This window comes from Nelumbo lutea, chromosome 1 (assembly GCF_056320005.1).
Source record: "Nelumbo lutea isolate HS-2025 chromosome 1, American lotus-T2T, whole genome shotgun sequence".
Lineage (NCBI taxonomy): Eukaryota > Viridiplantae > Streptophyta > Magnoliopsida > Proteales > Nelumbonaceae > Nelumbo > Nelumbo lutea.
The window spans coordinates 73,243,999-73,265,768 of record NC_142684.1 but is presented as its reverse complement, the minus strand read 5'-3'; the positions used below and the strand labels follow the sequence as shown (position 1 = coordinate 73,265,768).

At 38.9% G+C, this 21,770-nt stretch overlaps 1 protein-coding gene and 1 pseudogene across 1 annotated transcript in view; one reads left to right on the top strand and one right to left on the bottom strand.

The window, feature by feature from the left end:
• SPK1 (guanyl-nucleotide exchange factor) overlaps positions 1 to 21,770 on the top strand; it is a 70,426-nt gene that overhangs the window by 21,504 nt on the left and 27,152 nt on the right. Inside the window, exons 12-18 of the mRNA XM_088964465.1 lie at positions 1,484 to 1,651; positions 1,731 to 1,922; positions 2,200 to 2,243; positions 8,044 to 8,113; positions 18,797 to 18,958; positions 19,135 to 19,242; positions 19,343 to 19,380. Coding sequence (XP_088820591.1) covers positions 1,484 to 1,651; positions 1,731 to 1,922; positions 2,200 to 2,243; positions 8,044 to 8,113; positions 18,797 to 18,958; positions 19,135 to 19,242; positions 19,343 to 19,380 — 782 coding nt within the window. The remainder of the gene's footprint in view (positions 1 to 1,483; positions 1,652 to 1,730; positions 1,923 to 2,199; positions 2,244 to 8,043; positions 8,114 to 18,796; positions 18,959 to 19,134; positions 19,243 to 19,342; positions 19,381 to 21,770) is intronic.
• LOC148875331 (uncharacterized) lies at positions 16,819 to 17,539 on the bottom strand (annotated as a pseudogene).

Below are 21,770 nucleotides of genomic sequence, written 5' to 3'. Positions count from 1 at the left end.
AACAAATTAGGTGGGTACTTGGGGGTACAGATGCATGGCCAGGGATATAATTAATGAACTGTGGACTAGCATCATGTGGATACCTAGATCTGCCAACAGTCTAGCAGATGGGTTAGCAAAAAACAGCACTTGTTGTCGGGCTTAGTCTCTCGGGGGGGGGGGACTTGTAAGCAACAATTTTTGTAATGGTGGTTAGCTGTGTCTATATCTACCATCTTATGATGCACTTTGAACATATATTTCTTTCATTATCAATGAATACTTTGCTACTGATAAAAAGGGTAAACAACCAGAACCAGTGGTTCACAGACATCACAATAGCAATTACCACCTTGGCTCTGCTCTGCTTCCTGGGAAAGGGAGGTGAAAAATTACTCCTAGGAAATGACCTAGACTGAGGTTCCCCCAAGCAACTAGCATCAGAGGTTCACAAGCATTGCAAGATAGAGCAGTTGCCACATTGGTTCTGCTTTTGCTTCCCAGTGTGGAGATTGTCCACCCAAGAAAGGTGAACAATGTTTTGGTCCTTGGTAGAGTCACGTGGAGTGTATAAACAGGATTAATGTAGTCCCGACCCACATATAGTTAGAATAAGGTTTTGCTGACCTCTGATGGGAGTGTTTTGTTGGAGAATATGTGGAAACAACCATGATTGTGTTTCCCAATAATACCTAAAGTTTGTAATAAAGAGAAAGGAATAAATCTACAAAAACAGAAAGAAGTGATGTTATTTAAGAGTGGTTTAAATGCATAAATAATCAGCACACCAGACTTTCTTTAGACTTTAAAACAAGATATGCATGCTTTTTTCCTTTATGGTGGTTAATTGTAATGTATTGTAAATTAGCAATAGGTTGATTCAATTGTGAAACAGGGGGTGAACAGGGAACTGTTGTACTGGGGGGTAGCCATATAACCATGCATGCAAAATTACAAGTTGGGTTGTATAACTAACGTTACCCTAACAAAAGGGGTTTAGCCTATTCTTTTAGTTTACATACCATTATTTTATTAATTACAATAAGATTATAAACTAAATAATACAAATCATTTGTATCGTAATGGGTCTAACATGTAAATAAAATAGTGTGGCAAGATCTTAGAACATGAAGTTTCATTGTTATGTTGGTTCTACAGTTTTGGTAAAGAGGGTCTACTTTGCTAACTATGATGAAAGGCATTTTCAAGCTCAGTGGTTGCTAATTCAAATAAAACTGCAAACAGGAAAAATTTTAAATCACTACTTTGTTCCACCATGTGTAATTGTTTAAAATTGTCTTGATTCAAGAAGTCTGTTGATTCAAATGAAACTTCATACAAGAAAATTTTTAATTACTACTTTTTCCACCATGTATAACTTTGCAAGTTTATCATGATTCAAGAAGTCTATTGATTCTTTGGTATGATTTCTCTTGAATTCTTGCACATATTGGCTTATGTTTCAATTTTTTGGTTAATATCAACTATATTGGTTCATTGACAGTTCCATGCTTTTGACTTCCGTACTATGACAAAAAGTGAACCATTTTCAGAGCTTCTTCATTGTCTTTATTTGTATCCATTGACTGTCAATTTGAGTCGGAAAAGAAATTTATTTATAAGGGTGGAATTGAGAAAAGATGATGCAGATATCCGTAAGCAACCTGTTGAGGTACGTGTTTGTTAGTCAAATTTTAGAAACAGTTAAATAGAGATCTATTAACGCCATTAGCTGACACTCTTTGTACTAGGCAATGTATCCAAGAGGCCCAGGTTTATCGCTTCAGAAGTGGGTTCATACCCAAGTAGCTGTTGGTGCTCGGGTGGCCTGTTACCATGATGAAATTAAGCTCTGTCTTCCTGCTCTTTTGGCACTGCAACATCATATTTTATTTACTTTCTTTCATATTGATCTTCAAACAAAAGTTGAAGCTCCAAAACCTGTAAGTTGTTGTGTTAAAAATTTTCTAAGTCCATTTCAAGTATGGAATTCTGGAGCATGCTTCATTGTCTATTTGAGCTTGGAAAGCCACAGTTATTTTGATTACATCATGAATATGTTCTGGGCTTTCTATATGTTTTTGCACATTCATATTTTTGTTGATTTGCAAATGTTGATGACAGACCTTATGCATATGAAAATTTATGCAATTTAAACTTCTAATCCTGTATGATAGTTTAAAACTGACAAAATGCTCATTATGCCAAATGAACTTGCAGGTGATAGTTGGTTATGCTGCACTCCCATTGTCTGCACATATTCAGTATGTCCTTTCTGTACCTAAGATTTTTCACATTTTTTTTTTTTAATTTTCTCTTGTTCTTTTATCTGTGTTGCCACATTTGTTTCTAGTGGTTAGATAACTCCAGTTACTTTTGTGCACTTGCACTAAGTACTTAATTGGTTGTTTATTTCTGTACAATGTATTTAAGGCAATCGTGGTGACTGGACCTCCTAGTATAATGGGACCAGTGATGCAAAGGTGGTGCTTGCCTCATCAAACAATCTATTTTGTGAAGAGTTTAGAATAAACAAAAATGATAGTGGCCTATTTGATAGAATAAAGGAAAATATGGTTGGAATGGGGAATGACCTATTTGTATAAAAGAATGCAAGTAAAGGATTAGCTTATTGCATTTAAACTTTAATGGCTATGATAGGCCCCAATTAATGCCAGGAAGAGGAAAGGTCAACAATCAGCTAAGGGGGGGAAATAATTGAACAATTAATCACATGAGGGCAATTATAGCATGAGGGAATAAGGAGTCTTGGGGCATTTATAGCTATGTCAGTTATGAATAAGAAGAGTTTTTGGGCATTTATAACTAGGCCAGCTGGGCATTTATAGAGGGAGTCAGTTATGCTATCAGTAGAGTATAAGAAGGGGCTTTGGGGGATGGAAGTGGTATGCTTTTCTTTGAGTGAAGAATATTGTGAGTGTTTGGGAGAGCCGGCGGTCTCTCGAAGAACCGACCAACTGTTAATGTTTTCTGCTGAATGAATACTAGTTTCTTTTGTTGATGTTCGAGTGTGAACTCTGCTGTGAGTCTGAGAACTGTGTGTGAAGTTTCTGGGTCATATCAGGCTATTGGAAAGCTTTTGGATTAGTAAGTCAAGCAGATGATCATGGAATTTTAAGGAGATATATGGTGGGGGAGGGGCAACGCGATTGTGTTCTGCTTGCATTTCATGGATATGTTATTGTTTATTGCATTTATTTACTTTTTAGAATATGGGGTGAGGGATTAGGAAATTGACTGCCATTTCCTTGGGTTGTGCTGTTTTAGAGGTGCCTCTCAAATACTCGAAACTTCGACATGGGGCTGTTGGATTTTGAATTTGTGTATTCAAGTGTGGGAGCAAAAAGATTTTACTAACTGGCTGGAGGATTCTACTTGCACCTAAATAAAGAAAATAACCAAATCCAAATACAAGAAACAAATGGACAGGAGATTAGAAAGTGATAGAAAATCTCCCCATTCGCTTTGCCATCGGATGCCCTAATGAGGAGATAAACAATAGGAAGGTCTCCTCTTTTGACACAAGTCACAAGTGTTAACTTTCCTATGAAAACTTCCCAAGGGAAAACTTTGATTTTATGTGGAATTGATCTGCACCAAATTTCTTTTACAGTAAATGGCTGCATTGGAATGGAGGGCTGAGTAAAGACCTTAAAGGAAGGATGCACAAGTAAAGGAACCTGAAGGAGAGTGAGTCCATATCTAACCATCAGAGTTTAAGGGGTCCTAGAACACCATCCAGAATTTCCAGAATTCTATGAAGACTAGGAAGCTCAAGAGTCTTTACTTTTTCACCCATCCATCTTGCATATGCATTTCTGCTACCCATTTTTTGGACACCATGTTTATTGACTGGTCAACACTTCTCTCCATACGGCCTAGCTGGCCTTACAACTATTTTTATAGAATTTCCTTCAAATCTAAGTGGTATTTGCCTATTACATAAGACTCTGGTTTCCCCCTTCCGTTTTGCCCATCCTGCTCTAATTCTATGGGTAAAATCCTCAATCTCAATTGCCCATCCTGCTCATGTCATAAATCAATTTGAAGACTGAACATAATAAGAGAGAACATAGAGGAAGAAAGAAAGGAACAACCACTGGAGAGAGAAAAAATGTCCACCTACTAGCCATTTTGTATTTATATGTTCTCTAATGCAAATCAAGGTAACCAAAATGCCCTACTTAAGTGAGCTATTTGAAAAGACTTGAATATCCTGCTGTCTACTACAAAAGACTTCTAACATGGCTCTTATAAACATGTTGCAGCTGCCACAAGCACCTGAACTCATGGAAACTTTTTCTTTTTTCTTGTTGGTTAATTGTGTGAGAAGTTGATACTGTTTTCAGTGTTAGATTCCTTAGAAGAGATGAAGAGAGCAAGAGAGGAAGAGAAGAGAGACAAGAATTTGGAGCTGTCAAAAGTGTTTGGGCAGCAGCCCCACTTACTATTTATAATGGGGTGACCATAGTACAAAGGAAAAACACACAAATACTCCCAGTGCTAGTAAAAACATAAGAAACAGGATAGAAACCAGCAAACTACACTACAAAACTCCCCCTCAAGTTGGGTCATAAATATCAATCATTCCCAACTTGTTAAAAAGATCCATATGAAGAGAGGTGGGGACTCCTTTTGTAAGAATATATGCTTACTGATTCAAGGAGGTAATGTAAGGAGTACAAATATCTCTGGTCTCCAACTTCTCGTTGATGCAGTGCTTGTCAATTTCAATATACTTCGTGTTTTCATGGAGAATAGGGTTGTTGACAATACTGATAGTAGCTTTGTTATTGCAATATAATTACTTAGGGCTGATCACAGGAAGCCCCAACTCAAGAAGCATATTTTTTACCCATAACATCTTAGTCACCCCATTTACCATTGCACAGTACTCTGCCTTTGCACTTGATCGGGCCACCATTGATTGCTTCTTATTCCAAGTTATTAGGTTCCCTTTCACAAAAATGCAATATCTAGAAGTTGACCTCCTATGACCTATCATCTATAGAGCTTGCCCAATCTGCATTTGTGTAGGCTTCAACCCTTAAGTGTCCATTATTAGCAAAAAATACACATATAACTGGATGTTTCTTTAAATACTTAAATGTTCTTTTAGCTTCTAAGACATGAGATGTTTTAGGAGCATGCATATGCTGACTGAGAACACCAACAACATATGTAATTTTAGATTGGGTCATAGTAAGGTATAACAACCACCCGTCAAGTCTTTGAAACTATCTAACATCTACCACAAAATCCCTTGTACAATCTCCCAACCTATGATTAGGCTCAATTGCAGTGTTAACTAGTTTACACCCAAGTTTACCTGTATCTTGTTAAGAGATCTTGGATATATTTCTGTTGGGAAATGAAGATGCCCTTTTTTAACCTAGCAACTTCAATCCGAAGAAAATATTTAAGAGGACTTAGATCGTTAACCTCAAATTGAGAAGCCAGGAACTGTTTCAACCTTTGTATCTCTATCTCCCATTCATCTGTGATGATGATATTTTCCACATATACAATGAGAACAACAATTTTCCAGCTTCCTTCTTCACAAACATCATATGATCTGATTGGCATTGTTTGAACCCCATCTATTGAACTGCTTTGTTGAATCGACCAAACCACACCCTTGATGATTGTTTCAACCCATATAGAGACTTCTTGAGATGACAAATTTTCCCTTCACTTCATTTTTTATGAAAAACTTGGAGGCTTTAACTATGTACATTTCTTCTAAGCCTTCATTCAAGAAAACATTCTCACATCAAGTTGATGAAGTTGCCATCCCTAATTGGCTACCAAGAACAATAAAACCTGTATAAAGTTCGTCTTTGCAATGGCTGCAAATGTCTCCATGTAATTAAACACCATACATCTACGTGAAACCTTTTGCTACCAGTCTCGCTTTATATCTTTCAATGGATCCATCAACTTTGTGCTTTACTATAAGGACCCACTTACACCCAATAGGTTTGTTTTCCTTTAGGAAGATCAACTAGTTCCCACATGTTGTTCTTAGTAGGGCATTGACCTCTTCCAACATTGCATATATATCCATTTAGGAGATTCTATGGCTTTTGCAATGGATTTAGGTATAGACACACTAGACGTAGTAGAAATGTATGCATAGTAGGAAGAAGATAAAGAATCAAGAGAGGTGTAGTGAGCAATAGGGTGCTTGGTAGTGCAAGATATGACACCCTTACGATGTGTAATAGGAACATTAAGATCATAAATGATATGTGGCGAGAGTAAGGGACCACAGTTTTTGGCTGCTCTACTATTGGTGGCACATATTGGACCCACCGGCGATAAGGATCACGAGAAAAGGATGACAAGGACACGAAGGACAAGTAGGATACCTTCCCCTGAGGAGAAGTACGAGAAGGGGATGAAACAAGAGGATTTTGTAGAATTGACAGGAATGGACATACGAAACAGAACTTGCCTTTGCCCCTCTCATCACAGCTCTCCCCTGATGAGGTAGGGAAATAAGACTGGGATTTAAAGAATATGACATCTAAAGAAACTTAAGACTTAAGAGGTCATAGGGTTATAAAACTTATAACCCTTTTGAGAAGAAGGATACCTGAGAAAGACACAAGGAATAGATTTAGGGCCAAGTTTACCTTGTGAAGGCGACTAGTCATGATTCATGAACAGAACATTTACACCCAAAAGCCCAAAGAGGATAGAAATCAGAGGAGTTTGGGGATGAAGGAGCTGATGGGGCCCTGTACTCAAGAATTCTGCTAGGCATATAATTGATCAAGTTTGAGAAGGACATCACCCCAAAATTTCTTTGACATGTGCATCTGTAACATTAATCCACAAATAACTTCTAACAAGTGTGTTTTTTCTTTCTGCAGCACCATTTTGTTGAGGTGTTTGAGTGCAAGAGCTATGGTGTAACATCCCATTTACAGAGAAATGTTCATTGATATCTGCAGTGAAGTACTCCTTGGCATTATCGATTGAAAAATCTCAACATCGACATGAAACTGAGTGTACACCATATGTGAGAAATCCTTAACGACAACGAAGCAAATATACCCATGTATAGCGAGAATAGTCATCAATAAATGTTATAAAGAATCTGTAGCCTCCGTTGGCCAAAATGGTAGCAGGACCCCACACATTGGAGTGGGAAAGATGTCCCAATGTTTGCTCAGTTGACAAGTCTGGCATTGTAAAAGTGTAAAAGAGGAAACAGACATAGACTGAATGCAGCTGTATACATAGTTGACCAGCCTAGGGCATTTTTTTTTGATTGTTGACCAGCCTAGTGCATTGGAACATAAACTGAATGCAGCTGTAGACATAGTTGTGATCCCACACCAGAAATTGAAGGGGATAGATGCATTAAACAGGCCACTCAGACATCCCACGAACTGCTGGAATATTCCATTAGGGTGTCAGTACCTGTAGATCACGAATAGGGAAGAAAACTTCCAAATAGGAACTTTTCGCATGGTCCACGAACAGGTCTGAAAGAATCTGCCTTGGTTCTACAACCAAGGACAAAGAATAAAATAAAAGAAAAAGAGGAGTTGCTTCGGTCAGATCAATGTGTTCTGTTGTTCCTCCAAGTATGGTGAAGAAAACCAAAAAGGATGGAAAGAGCACAGTATAGAGAACTAGAGAAGTCCTTTCTAATCAGATCTATGGCTCTGATACCATGTTTTCAGTGTTAGATTTCCTTGGGAGAAGAGTAGAAGAGTAGAAAAGAGGAAGAGAAGAGAGACAAGTATTTTGGCAGCTCCACTTATTATTTATAATAGAGCAACCATAATATAAAGGGAAAAGACGTAAATACCCCTGGTCCTAGTAAAAACATATAAGAAATGGGATAGAAACCAGCAAACTACACTACAACAGAGTGGTTAAATTTTCGCAAAAAAAAAAAAAAAGAAACTATACTACAACAGATACTGTCAATGTCATATGATATGGTTTGACATCTTTTAATTATTTTTGGATTCTTACCAATGTGTTTATCTTGTGAGTATCTGAAAGATGCTTGTTTGGCCTCAGGTTACATTCTGAAATATCCCTTCCGATTATGAGAGAGCTGGTTCCACACTATCTGCAAGACAATAGCAAGGTATATTTTGATCATTTTCTTTGGGTTGTGACTTGGGAAAATTCCATTTTAGTATAAACCAGGTGTAACTCTAATACAAAAGTACTTATTTTTAAAAGAGAAAGTGTTGCCATATTTGCTTAAAAAGTTATCTCTAATGTACAAATATTATCATTGTTTCACTTTCATCATGGAGCTTTCTCAGATATAAAAAATTGGGTCTGCCCAACTTGACCTTCTTTTTCTTTTTCTTTTTCTATTACCTCTTTTATTATGTTATATTTTTTGGGGACAAAAATCTCTTATGTGTTTTGGTTTGTAAGCTGGGATCCCACCTACAGACTCATGGTTATGGTGAAAATTCCAACCACTTGATCTTGTTTTTGTTGACAAGTTTGTGTTTTTCTTTTTCTTTTTTTTTTTTTCTTCCCTAAATGTTTGAATACTATATTTGACTTTTTATTTGATGCCAATTTGCTTTAACTTGTTCTTTTGAAAAGTACTTAGATGCAAAGTAATCATTGCACATAATTAAGTGGTTCATCAATACATAGTGGAAAGGGAAAAATTGAGATTTTGAAGAAAGTCATGGAGGGAGAGTTCGAAGTAGTGGGAAGGTGGAGAAAGGAAATCTCGTTCGAAGCAAAGCAATACAAACTAGAAGAAGTGAAAACGAGGCTTCTGGTGTTTCTGAAGATAAGAGAAGAAAAAAGAGCCACAGTGTATATCCAAAGGGAGGTAGTAGCATGGCTGAAAGGTTTCCTAGATGTAGCCTTAGTGTCAAGGAAAATGCAAGCCTGGAAGAACTCAATCAAAACCAATGGAAAGGAGTTTGTAGCTGAACTTCGACTAAATAGGAAGGGCTGGTTTGTAACAGTTTCAGAATGGTTCGGTGAAGGTAGAAGACAAATGATTTGTATTCCTATGGGAAAACAGAGCAAGGGGTGGTTGCTGTTCTTTAAGGAATTGCAGATGTTCTTATGGAGAAACGAAAACAGGCCAACGAATATCCAACCCAACCAAGCTCTAGAAAATCTATTGCATACAGTTGGTGAAAAGGAAGTTGCAGGGAAGTAAGACCAAGCATACCAGAACTGACGTAAAAAATATGTGATACTTGCAAACAACAGAGTAGGCAGCTGGGGATGTGTCGCAGAGGAGATTAAAAGAAAACTGAAAGTGGACGGAAGCATCGTTCTTTGGCCATTTCAAGAAGATAAGGCATTACTAGAACTAGGAGCAGAGAATCGGGTGGAAGAAATACATGCTCTTCCCATTCAGACTGCTAAAGGAGTAATGGTGATCAGTCAGTGGTGTCCGAATGCGAATCGTGTAAGATCAGACAAAAACCTTTTGCATCAAAGTGCTAGGACTCCCATTTCATCTTTGGTCCCGTGAAAACTTCAAGTAAATTGCAGATCTGTGCGGCGGTGTTCTGGAGGAAGTGGACGTATCTAATATCAGAGCAGTTTCAATGAAACTGGGGGAGTTAAAGTAGAATCAATATCGAGAACAGTGAGATTGGAGGTAGGCGACACACATGAGGTAGTTTGGTTGCTGTCGTTGGTGGAAGAGAGACTATGTAGAATCCTGCAAAGACGTAGAAGACGATGACGTGGCAAAGGTAAAAAATGGAGAAGCTTAGAGGAGAAGGCTGACCCGTCTTTGCAAGGAGAAGGAAAATGGGCAGACAACAAACTCGAAAGATGACAGTCAGAATTCTAAAGAAGGATTAGAATTTGAGGCATTTATTTCAGATCATCGAGCTAAGAAAAAATCCTATGCTGATGTGGTAGCTGGAGGGGGCTGGAAATAAAAGAACAAATTTTGAAAGGGCACCAAAATTGGACCTAGGGTCTAAACTGGTCGAACCAGGTAACTTAAATAGGTCACGTGACCACTTAAAAGTCACATGGGCGTAGGTCGACCCAAAGGTTTGGGGATGGTTGCTAGGGTCTATCGTCGCCCAAATCGACCCCTGCAACCTCCTCTATTGTAGTGGGTGTGGAAAACATCTTTGGAACCCCTCTGAAAGTAGTCGATGACGATGCTGGAGTAAAAACCGTCTAGTCAGATAGCAACTGGAAATGGATGCTGGTTGCGAAGACGAACTCCACAACCCTAGACAAGCCGAATCCGAAATTTAACAGGTCTGAGCGTGAAGACTCCGAAGAAGAAGACGATTGGGAAGGTCCAAGGCAAGAAGATGTCTGGCACGATGAAAGCAGCATTGGAAGTGTTTCACACACTAAAGCTTTTAATCTGTGGAATGATGAGATGGCAGGGACACATCTACTGTTTGAAGAACCCTCTAGAACCTTTGTATTGTCACCAGAAGAAGAAATAGAGGTGAGACTTGCCTCATCCCCTAAGGCGGACCTAGTTGTAGCTGATAGTGATCCAAGAGAAATACCAAGGGAGACATAACCTCAGGATATCCAAGACAAAGATCAAGATATCAACACTATCCGAAGCATGGATACACGAGGAACAGAAGTTAGATGCTATCCCAGTGTTACTTGCCAGGGATTCTCAGTCATCTTGTATCGATCGAAGGAAGGTTTTGGACGTGCCGAACCAGGGAACCCCTACACCTTTATCTCTTGTTCTTTTTTCCTCTCCTTTGCTTCCTTATAAAGAGGGCTCTAATTTGTTCTTGGCTACCTCTACAGGTCCTGTCATAACCCCACCTACCATGGAACTCTCAATCCAAAGTGCCACAATTTTGGAGCCAAAGAATCTACTGGGAGATGGAGTAGAGAAGGAGAGGGCTAGGGTTATATCATTAGTCCTGGAAGTTCTAGCTGATCGAACCCTAGGTTTGGATAGTGCTGATGCTAGCTTAAACCCACTCACTACCCAGACAAAACAACCCTAGAACGAAACCCTGGAGGGGACAAAGGAAGATGGGTAGGAGGGAAAGGAGGGGTTAGAAGGAGATAGGGTGGGCGATACAAAGGCAAAAGGAAAAAAAATCTACCTGAGAAAAAAGAGTAAGCAAAGGAAAAGGAAAATGATTGGGATTGAGAAGCTTAAGAGTGGAATAATTTATGAGAAGGAGGAAAATGGGAAGAAAAGAAGAGGGGATTGTTGAGAAGTACCAATCCAGGGGTGTCAAAAATCACTAAGATGAAAATAATAAGTTGGAATGTTAGAGGATAAGGAAGTGCCAAGAAGAGAAGGTTAATTAGGAAAGAAAAACCAGATTTGATCATGATTCAAGAAACCAAATTACCAGAGCTGAATAGAAGGTGGATAAGGAACATTTGGGGAGACAGGGGTTTGAGTTGGTCATATACACCCTCGTGGGCAGCTTCAAGGGGAATTCTGACCATATGGAGGAATGAGGAAATGGAATGTATGGAAGAATTGATTGGCCAATATTCAATTTCCCTACAAATTAAAAGAAAGATGGACATAAGAGAATGGGCTTTAACAAATGTGTATGGCCCTAATTCTTACAGAGAAAGAAAAGCTTTCTAGGAGGAATTATGTGCCATCAGGGGATTGTGGAATGGCCCGTGGTGTGTGTGGGGGGTGATTTCAATGTCATCAGATATTTGGGGGAATCAAACAACCCAAATCAGGGATTTACTACTAGCATGAGGAGGTTCAATAGGCTAATAGACTCTCTGGAATTAAGAGACCCCCCTTGCTTTAGGTAGATTATACTTGGTCAAATTTTCAATCCCCCCAACCTGCTCCAAACTAGACAGATTCCTTTTATCTCCTGAGTTGGAAGAAATGTGGGGATCCTTGATATCAAGAGGCTTACCCAGAGTTACCTCATATCATTGTCTTATTTGTATCGAGAAAGAAATCCCAAGGGGAGGCCCTTCTCCGTTCATATTTGAGAACATGTGGTTTGAAGACCATACTTCTAAGATTAGGCTAAAGGAGTGGTAGGAGGCACTCAGACCTTTGGGGAGGTTGAAAATGGTAGGTTTCTCTAGAAAACTGAAGAGGTTAAAAGAAAAAAATAAAAGAATGGAATAAAGCCCATTTCGGAAGGGTAGAGGAAATAAAAGATAGTTTGGTTAAAAGGATTGAGGAGCTAGATAGGAAAGAGGCTCTCAGAGTCATTTTACAAGAAGAAAGAGGGGAAAGATGGAATCAAAAGCAAAAACTTGAAGAGATACTATGAAAGGAGGAGATTTGTTGGAGACAGAAATCAAGATGTCAGTGGCTTGCAGAGGGGGACGGAAACACTAAGTTTTTTCACTCTCTTGCAATGGGAAGGAGAAAGAAGAACTTAATCTTGAGTGTGGAGGAAGAGGGACAAGTGGTAAGAGAAAGCCAGGGGATTACAAGGATTTTTGTAAATCATTTTAAAGAAATTTTCTCAAGCTCATATGGAGTGTTGCCAGAATTGCCAAAGATGGAAGGGGATACTATATCAGAAGAACAATCTCGTGTCCTAGAAAGGAGATTTTCTCTGCAAGAAATCAAGGATGTTATTTTTTCAATGGACAGATCTAAAGCCTCTGGGCCGGATGACTTCTCCATGGCCTTCTATCACGAGTGTTGGGATATAGTAAAATCAGGCATCCTAGAAGTCTTTAATGAATTTTTCTCCAAAGGGGAGGTATCACTAGGAGGAAATGCCACTTTTATCACTTTGATTCCAAAGAAGAGGGAGGCCAAAACCCCTAAAGACTTTAGACCAATAAGTCTCATTGGGAGTGTTTACAAAATTCTGTCGAAGGTCTTAGTAGAAAGACTAAAAAAAGTATTTACCCTCGATCATCTCTCCTTTTCAAGGAGCTTTTGTAGAAGGAAGGCAGATTGTGGATCAAATCTTTATGGCTAATGAATGTGTAGGGGAAAGAAGAAAGGATAGAGAAAAGGGGCTGGTTTGTAAGGTAGATATAGAAAAAGCCTATGACTTGGTTAATTGAGATGTCCTTCTAAAAGTTTTAGAAAGATTTGGATTCGGAGATAGATGGAGGGCTTGGATCAAAGGATGCTAAAGTTCAGCTCAGTACTCGATCCTAATCAATGGTATAGCAAAGGATTTATTCCCGGCCAGGAGAGGAGTTAGGCAAGGTGACCCCCTATCCCCATTCTTGTTTACCTTAGTGGCAGAAGTGTTAAGTAGAATGGTGGAAAAAGTTGATGCTCAAGGCCTCATCAGAGGGTGGAGGGTAGGTAGAAACCGAGTGATTGTTACCCATCTCCAATTTGCAGATGGAACCACATTTTTTTGTGAAGGAAACAACGAGGAGTTGGTGGAAAATTTGAGGGTGCTGCTGAATAATTTTGTGGGAGTGACAAGGTTGAGGATAGATTGGACCAAAAGTGGAATTGTAGGGGTCAATTTGGAAGAAGGAGAATGATGAGATTTGCAGAAATCTTGGGGTGTGAGACTAGAAGCTAGCCTGTTAGTTACCTAGGTTTACCCTTAGGAGGAAACCCCAAGTCAGTTGGTTTCTAGAAACTAGTATTAGAAAGGTTTGATAGGAAGTTAGCCCTTTGGAAGAGGAATTACATTTTGTTGGGTGGAAGAATAGCCTTGATTAGAGCCACTCTGGCAAACCTCCCCACCTATTTCGTTTCAACTTTTAGAATCCCTTCTAAGGTAGCAAGATGCCTAGAGAAGTATATGAGAGATTTTCTTTGGGACCCAGGAGAGGAAGGGAAGGATCACTTGATCAAGTGGGAGCAGGTTAGTAAACCCAAGGAGCAAGGGGGTTTGGGAATTGGAAACATCCTTTTAAGGAACACAACTCTACTAGGTAAGTGGCTTTGGAGGTTTCCCTTTGAGGGTGACAGATTGTGGCACAAAGTGATTGAGAGCATTCACGGGGTGGCTGGAAATGGCTGGGATGCAAAAGTTGCCCCTCACAGCTCTTTGACTTCTCCTTGGAAAGCATTTTATGAAATCTATCCTATTTTCCTTGATTCCATCCGGTTTGATGTGGGACAAGGTAATAGAATTCTGTTTTGGGAAGATTTATGGGTAGGGGAAACCCCACTAAAAGACCAATTCCTTGATCTCTTTGCACTATCTAACCCTAAGGGGAAATCTATATCCATGTTGGGATCACTGTGTTCAACTGGTGTGAACTGGAACTTAGGCTTTAGAAGGGGACTAAGGGAGAATGAGTGTGAATCCTTAACCCGCTTGCTGAACCTCTTAGGGCAGATCCACCTAGACCCTTCGTCGGAAGACTCAAGAATCTGGGTAGGCTCTCCAGACGGCCTCTTTTCTTGCTCCTCTTTCTTCAAATTACTTGCTTCCCCCAACCCTCTAGGTGGGACCTTCCCCGTGAAAGAAATCTGGTGCAAGCCTATTCCTCCGAAGATCCAAGCTTTCTGTTGGGAAGTATTCCTTGGTAAGGTAAACACTTGTGATATGCTGTAGAAAAGAAGGCCATACATGTGCCTTTCTCCTCATGTGTGTTCACTGTGTAAGGGAAGTGGTGAGACCCTTTCTCATTTAACGATATCTTGTTCTTTTGTGCATCGAATTTGGGATTTCTTTTGTACTCTCTTTGGCTGTAGGTGAGCTCCCCCTCAAGATGTGGCAGGACTCTTCAACCATGATTTCTTGAGACAGAAGAAAAGAGGGATGATAATGTGGAAAGCAACAAAGGCAACAATTTGTTGGGTAATATGGGAAGAGAGAAACAACAGAATTTTCTTGGAAAAAAGTAGAAAAGAAGAGGAAGTGATTGATAATATCAAGGTGAAAGTAGCCCATTGGGTAAAACTCTTGGACTGCTTTCAAGTCTTCTCAGTCGTAGATATTCTAAGAACATGGTCCGAAGTAGCACAATCTTCGAGAGTAAGAGATAAAGTAAGGCCGGAGTGGAAACCACCTGAAGGCAATAAAGTAAAGCTGAATTTTGATGGGTGCTCATATGGAAATCCAGGCATTTCAGGAATAGGAGGAGTATTAAGAAACCCTGACAGGAGGATATTGGGTATGTTCTCAGGGCCGATTGGCAACGATAACTCGCTGAAGGCTGAACTATTGGCAAGGGTTAAAGCTAGCCAAACAACTAGGATGCAGACATGTTGAAGTGGAAGGGGATTCAAATGTAGCAATTTCATGGGCAACAAATAGCAGCCACACCCCATGGACGTTTAAACATGTGATTAGGGAAGTGGAGAAAATTGCCAAGGAGGTTGAGGCTGAATTTAAATGGGTCCGAAGAAGTGCAAATGGGCTAGCTGATGGATTAGCAAAACAAGGGGCATTGAGACAGCAATTATTTTGGTCTACACTATAATGAGGGATGAATAGAGTGAGGAAAAGGGATCAACAGTCCCGTCATCAAATTGTATAAAATGCTTACAATCTGATTTTTAATAAACCACATATTTACTGATAAAAAAAATCAATACATGGTGGAACCGCACAAGTTACACATTCTTTTTTCTAAGAAGTTTTCTGGTTTCTTGATTTAGTGGATTTATAGGAATTAGAGTGTTGGGATATGTAACTTTGGAATGCCATCTATGGTTTTATAATTTGGTTTTGTTGCAAAACATTAGTCCATGTGCAAGTGGAATGAATTTATTGATGTTTTAGGGAGTTCATGGAAACATTATAAGATTATTGAAACTATGGAAACACTATTGCAATGTTATGAGTCAACGATAGACCAACTCAAAGGATTTATAATAAGCATTAGTCATTGTTGTCAACACATTGCCTTGGCGACAGGGCACCTCTGATGGAATGCCAGCCCGAACACCATGAGGTATATTAAGAAGTTGTTTGTGTCTAGGTGAATAGATGCCAATTTAAGCTACAAAAATCACAAAGAAGACACCTAATTAATATTTATTATTAGTATGGTGGATCTTATTAGTTTATATGTTGTTACATCATATTATATATTATTTATATTACTCATTTTATTTTAGGGTTTCACTATTGAGACAAAATATGAAGGGTTTGAGAAACGAGAAAGAAAGAAGAGTAGGAAAGATGAAGTTTCTTCTTCTCTTATGCAATTAGTCTTTTATTCTATCATTAAGAATGATTAGGGGCTCCAGCTCTTGATTTTCCATCATTTTTTTTAATCAATAACTAATCATTTTACCAATGCAAATCAAAATGTACATGTTACAAGCATCTGTGGGAGTGAGAAATTTTCCATCTTTTATTACTTGCTTTCTCTTACATCTTCTATTAGTATAAAATTGCTGCCTTCTTTAGTTGCTTTTAAAATTTTGACATGCAATTGCTTGATTACATACTTGGTTATATTATAGTGTTGTGTTTGAGACGTTGAAATTAATAAACATATTTAAAATGGATATTTTGAGGGGTGGGCCCATTCAAATTTTGACAAAAGCCCAACCTGAGCCTGTACAAGCTGCACCCCTTATTCTCTTTTAGATATGATGTTTTCGATTTTGCCATCTTTTCATATGAAATTCAGTGTTATTCAATGAACAATATTGCTATTATTATTGTTTAAATTATATGCATGCTGATTGCTGATTCCATACAGTTGGGATAAGGCATGATGGTGATGCATGCTGATTCATCATCATCATCATCTAAGCCTTATCCCAACTATATGGGATCAGATACCTGAATTCTGTTCTGTTTGGTGGCATATTTATGTCCTTTTATTTGAAGGGGGAACTATATATATCTTCATTTAAACAATTACCCACCATGTCAAATTCTTAGTTTTTACCAGAAAACAGGAAAGAGAATCATCCACAAAGAAGTAAAATTCCCAAATCAATCGGTTCTGGTAATCCTAAAGTAAAATGCTATCAATCCCAAAACCCGTCACTAGATGGTTCTGATGGTTGGGGCACTCTCTTGCAAAATTCCCTTGCTCCCCACAGTTGAAGCAACTTCTGCCATCACCATAATATCTTCCACCGCTGCCTGATCTCCAAGTGCTGCCTCCACCACCATTTCTCTGATCACAATCCCTAGCACGATGTCCAGTTTGACCATAGTTATAAGTTATAACAAGCACCAGCAGCACCTCCATCATTGCCCTGATTACAATCCTTAGTAGGATAACCAGTTTTCCCACAGTTGTAAGTTATAACGAGCACTGGCACTACCCCCACTGTAGCCTACACCAGCAATTACCTGATTACAATCCCTGGCAAGATGACCAATTTGACCATAGTTACAAGCACTAGCATCACCTCCACCACCACCTCCATACCCTCCACTCCTAACTACCATAACTGCCACCTCTTCCCCGTCCACCAAAAAAACACCTCTTCCACTACTACATCCAGAGTCGTTTCCTCCACCTAGTTCCGACACGTCAATGCCCTTCGACTGTCCATCCTCACGAACTCAACCTGCTCACCCTCTGAAAGGGTCCGGTAACCATCACATCGGATTGATGACTAGTGAACAAAGAGATTTTCTCCCTCTTTGGGAGTGATGAACCCAATATCCTTCTGCCCATTGAACCACTTCATAGTCCCCATCACTCTCTTTCCCTGCAGCATTGCCTTGAATTCTCCATCGCAAAAGAACTCTTGTTCTGCAGCTAAGTTTCCAATAACTCTTTATAACCATTTTTGTGTTGAACTTCAAATTGTAACAGATAGTACAGTTGCTGTAGGTGGTCTTCTATGCTTGTAAACAAACCACGTTAGTCTACTTTCTCTCAGTTTATCACCTATTGGACTACTCCTAGGTTCTTTTGAATGATTTCATTTCTGAACCTATCCTTCTAGTTTTTCTGTTCATCCATCTCAGCATATGCAATTCTGCCATTTGCATGCTGATTGGTATATAAAAATAAGGAAATTAACCTATAATTTAGTTTTGTTTCTTTGTCAAATTCAATCACCTAGGTGATTAAGTGTTCCATTGTCTTTTAGAGTTGGAATTCAGTCTGACAGCTATGGCTCTGGTACACACTTTGGACTCCTTACACAACCAATGTAACTATTTGAAATAAGAAACAGAATATTTTTTTTGAGGAGGTATCCAATCTCTGTATCAATGCCTCTCATTTCTCTTTGCTTTGAATGATAATCTTGTTTTGTTCTTTACCAAAAATAAATAGGAAAGATGGAATAAAGAGAGTAATGCTTGTCCATTGTACAGGTCAACTATTTGAAATAAGAAACAGAATATTTTTTTTGAGGAGGTATCCAATCTCTGTATCAATGCCTCTCATTTCTCTTTGCTTTGAATGATAATCTTGTTTTGTTCTTTACCAAAAATAAATAGGAAAGATGGAATAAAGAGAGTAATGCTTGTCCATTGTACAGGTCAACTATTCACAAAATCCAAATTGTACATAAATAAATGTTTTGGTGTCGTGATGATAATGCAACACATCTTCTATATCAAAGAAATCTGACTAACACATTTCATTTATACTGATTTAATATTTTAAATACTTTTTTAGTTTGTTGATTTTCTTAAGTTTTATAGAGAACCTGCCCCTTTTTTATTGTTTACAGTGAGAAGACCCTTTTTTAGCTGTTTTATTTTTAAGAGTTCTAGTTTACATGTTTTTGATTTAAATCATGTAATTTCACTGCTATGGATGTATATTTTGATGGGAGCAATTTATTAAAGTTTGACCAAATTTTATTGAGGTTTGTCCAAAACTTTAGCAAGGAATGTTTTTTCTTTGTTGTCATGGTAGTGGAAGTATTCTGGTGGGTTAATTTTGGTTCTGGTGTAAGTTTATAACCACTGCCATCTAATAATCTAAATTGGCATTTCACAATTTGAATATTTTGCAGGAGAGGCTGGATTACTTGGAAGATGGAAAGAATGTGTTCAGATTGCGGTTGAGGCTGTGTTCCTCTTTATTTCCGATTAATGAGCGCATTCGAGATTTTTTTCTTGAATATGATAGGCATACTCTTCGCACAAGTCCACCTTGGGGATCTGAACTTCTGGAAGTATTTTTCTACTTTTCTTTTTTCTTTTTCATTTTGTTTTTCCCTTTTTTTTTCCATGGTTGGTTGTGAACCATTGGTACATGTTTTTCATTTAAAACCATTTTGATATGGACCTTGCCTAAATATGTGTTTCTGTCATTAGTTTTTGACAACCACATATCTGTTTTTACTTTCAGGCAATCAACAGCTTGAAGAATGTTGAATCCATGTTCTTGCTGCAGTTTCTGCAGCCAATCTTGAATATGCTTCTCCATCTTATAGGCGATGGTGGTGAAACACTTCAGGTCTTCTTATAGAAACTTCGATTGATCCTTTTGTACTTTGTTTTGAAGTCTGAATGTTCCCTTAACTTTCTCTTATCTGTTGTTTCTAATCTATTTTCAGGTTGCAGCCTTTCGAGCCATGGTCAATATATTAACCCGGTATGCATTTTAATTGTGGCTATTATTGGAATGTGATACTGAATGCTTATTTTGAATGGACTACTCTGTGAGCAAAAATTTATTGTGTTCCTAAATGAAAATGGTTGTATTATTATATACACAAATGGCCATTAAGATACAATCTCTTTATATGGTTCTCAGTTTATCTGAACTCAATGAGGTCTATCCCAGTTGCCAGCCATATACATTTATAAATCCTATCTATGCTTTTTCTTTAATAAATGGTGATAATGCCATCAACTGAATAATTGCACCAAAATCTCAAGATGGTACCAACTGGCCCAGTTGGTAAGGTCTCTGGCTGGTTGTAGCGGAGACGGGATCAAATCCTGCTGTTATGTGGTTAGGGCTGCCATGTGTTGGACAATATGGGAAGAAAGGAATTCAATGATTTTTTTTTTCCAGAAAAGGAAAGGAATAAAGAGGCCATCATTTGAAGCAGTAACATTTAGAGTGGTGCAATGGGTAAAATCTTTGGAGCTGTTTGTTGATGTCTCTATGGATATGCTGCTTAACAAATGGAAGGAAGTGGCTAATTCAGCACCTGTTCACTCAACTGCTAGTCCTATTTGGTCCACACCAGGTTCTGGTTCTATTAAGTTAATTTTGATGGAAGCAGTGAAGTTAATCTGGGGACTTAGGAACATGAGCCTTCAAAGACGAGGATGGGAGAGTGGTTCCAATGTATTCTGGTCCTATTGGAATAGGTGACTCTCTTAGAGCTGAGATTATAGCATTAATGGAAGGGTTAAGGAAGACAAAGGAGCTGAACATTGAATGGTTAGTGGATAAGGTTACTGCACCTGAATCTGTCTTACAATCTCTCAGCCTAGAGACGTCCTCGGATCCTTTGTTACCAGGTATCGTAGTCAATTTGTTTTGTGCTACTGATTGTGCTTCTTTGCCTGTTACAGATGCATCTGCACCATTGCCATTCTCCCAACCAGTAGGTGATGTAGATTCCTGTGGGTCTGACAAGGAAGATGTGGAAGTAGAGAGAGAAGTGGAAGACAGGTTAGGGGTAAGAGAGGAGGTTGATAGGATTTGGAATCTGATTTGCACTGAGCTCGAGGAGCTTAAGGAGAGGGATCTAGAATCAGAAGAGATAAGCTGATAGATCTAGTCCAGGAGGAAGGAATCATCTCTAGGGACAAGGAGAGTGGGAAAATAGGGAGAGCCGGCAAAAGGTATATCGCAGGAAGAATGAAGAAAAGAAGAAAAAGAGAAGGAAGAAGAGAGCAGAAGTGGAGAGGCTGAAGTTAGACATTGAGGGGGACTTAGAGTTCAGTGGTAGGGGTGAAAGAAGGAAAACTCAAGTCTAAGGAATTTGCAGAAAACAAGGGTTGCATCCTACATAGAATTATGAAGCTGATTAGTTGGAATGTCAGAGGCTTAGGGAGTGTATGGAAAAGAATAGTTATTGAAGACCTACTTAGAAGGGAGAATCCAGATGTTGTCTTGTTACGAGAAACAAAAATCTTCAAGTTGGATAGGTTCTAGATCAGAAATATTTGGGGTTCTAGAGGAATTAGATGGTCCTGTGTTCCTTCGTGTGGGGCTTCAAGGGGAATTGTGACCATGTGGAAGGACGAAGTAGTGGTGGTTGTAGAGGAACTGATTGGTAATTTCTCGGTTTCTTTGAAGTTTAAAAACATAGAGATGGCTTTACTTAGGTTCTCGCCAATGTTTATGGACCAAACAGTTATCGAGAAAGGAATGATATGTGGGAGGAGTTATTTGGTGTTAGGGGTTTATGGGAAGGACCTTGGTGTGTGGCAGGGGATTTCAATGCAATAAGATTCTCAAATGAATCTAGTTGCCCAAACCAATGGGTGACCTCCAGTATGAGGAAGTTCAGTAACTTCATAGATTCATGTGAGCTGAAGGAACTCCCGCTATTGCCCGCTAGATTTCACTTGGTCCAATCTTAAAGAAGTTCCCCATTGCTCAAAACTGGATAGGTTTTTGTTTAACAAAGAATGAGAGAACTATGAGGAGAACCTAGTTTCCAGAACCTTACCTAGAGTCACTTCAGACCATTTCCCTATCAAGTTAGGTCTTGAAACCTTCTTAAGTGGTCCCACTCCATTTAGATTTGAAAACATGTGGCTCACACATCCAGACTTTGTAAGGAAAGTAGATACTTGGTGGAAGGAGGATGTGGGTGATGTGAGATGGAAGGGTGTGAAATTTCATAAGAAGTTAAAAAGGTTGAGAGGAAAAATCAAGGAGTGGAATAAGGATTGTTTTGGAAGATTAGAGGAGAAAAAACTCAATCTAGTGTCCAGCATAGAGGAATTAGATAAGAAGGAAGAGCAAGGGTCTATTGTTGTTGAGGAGAGAGCTGTGAGATCCAAATTGAAGAGAGA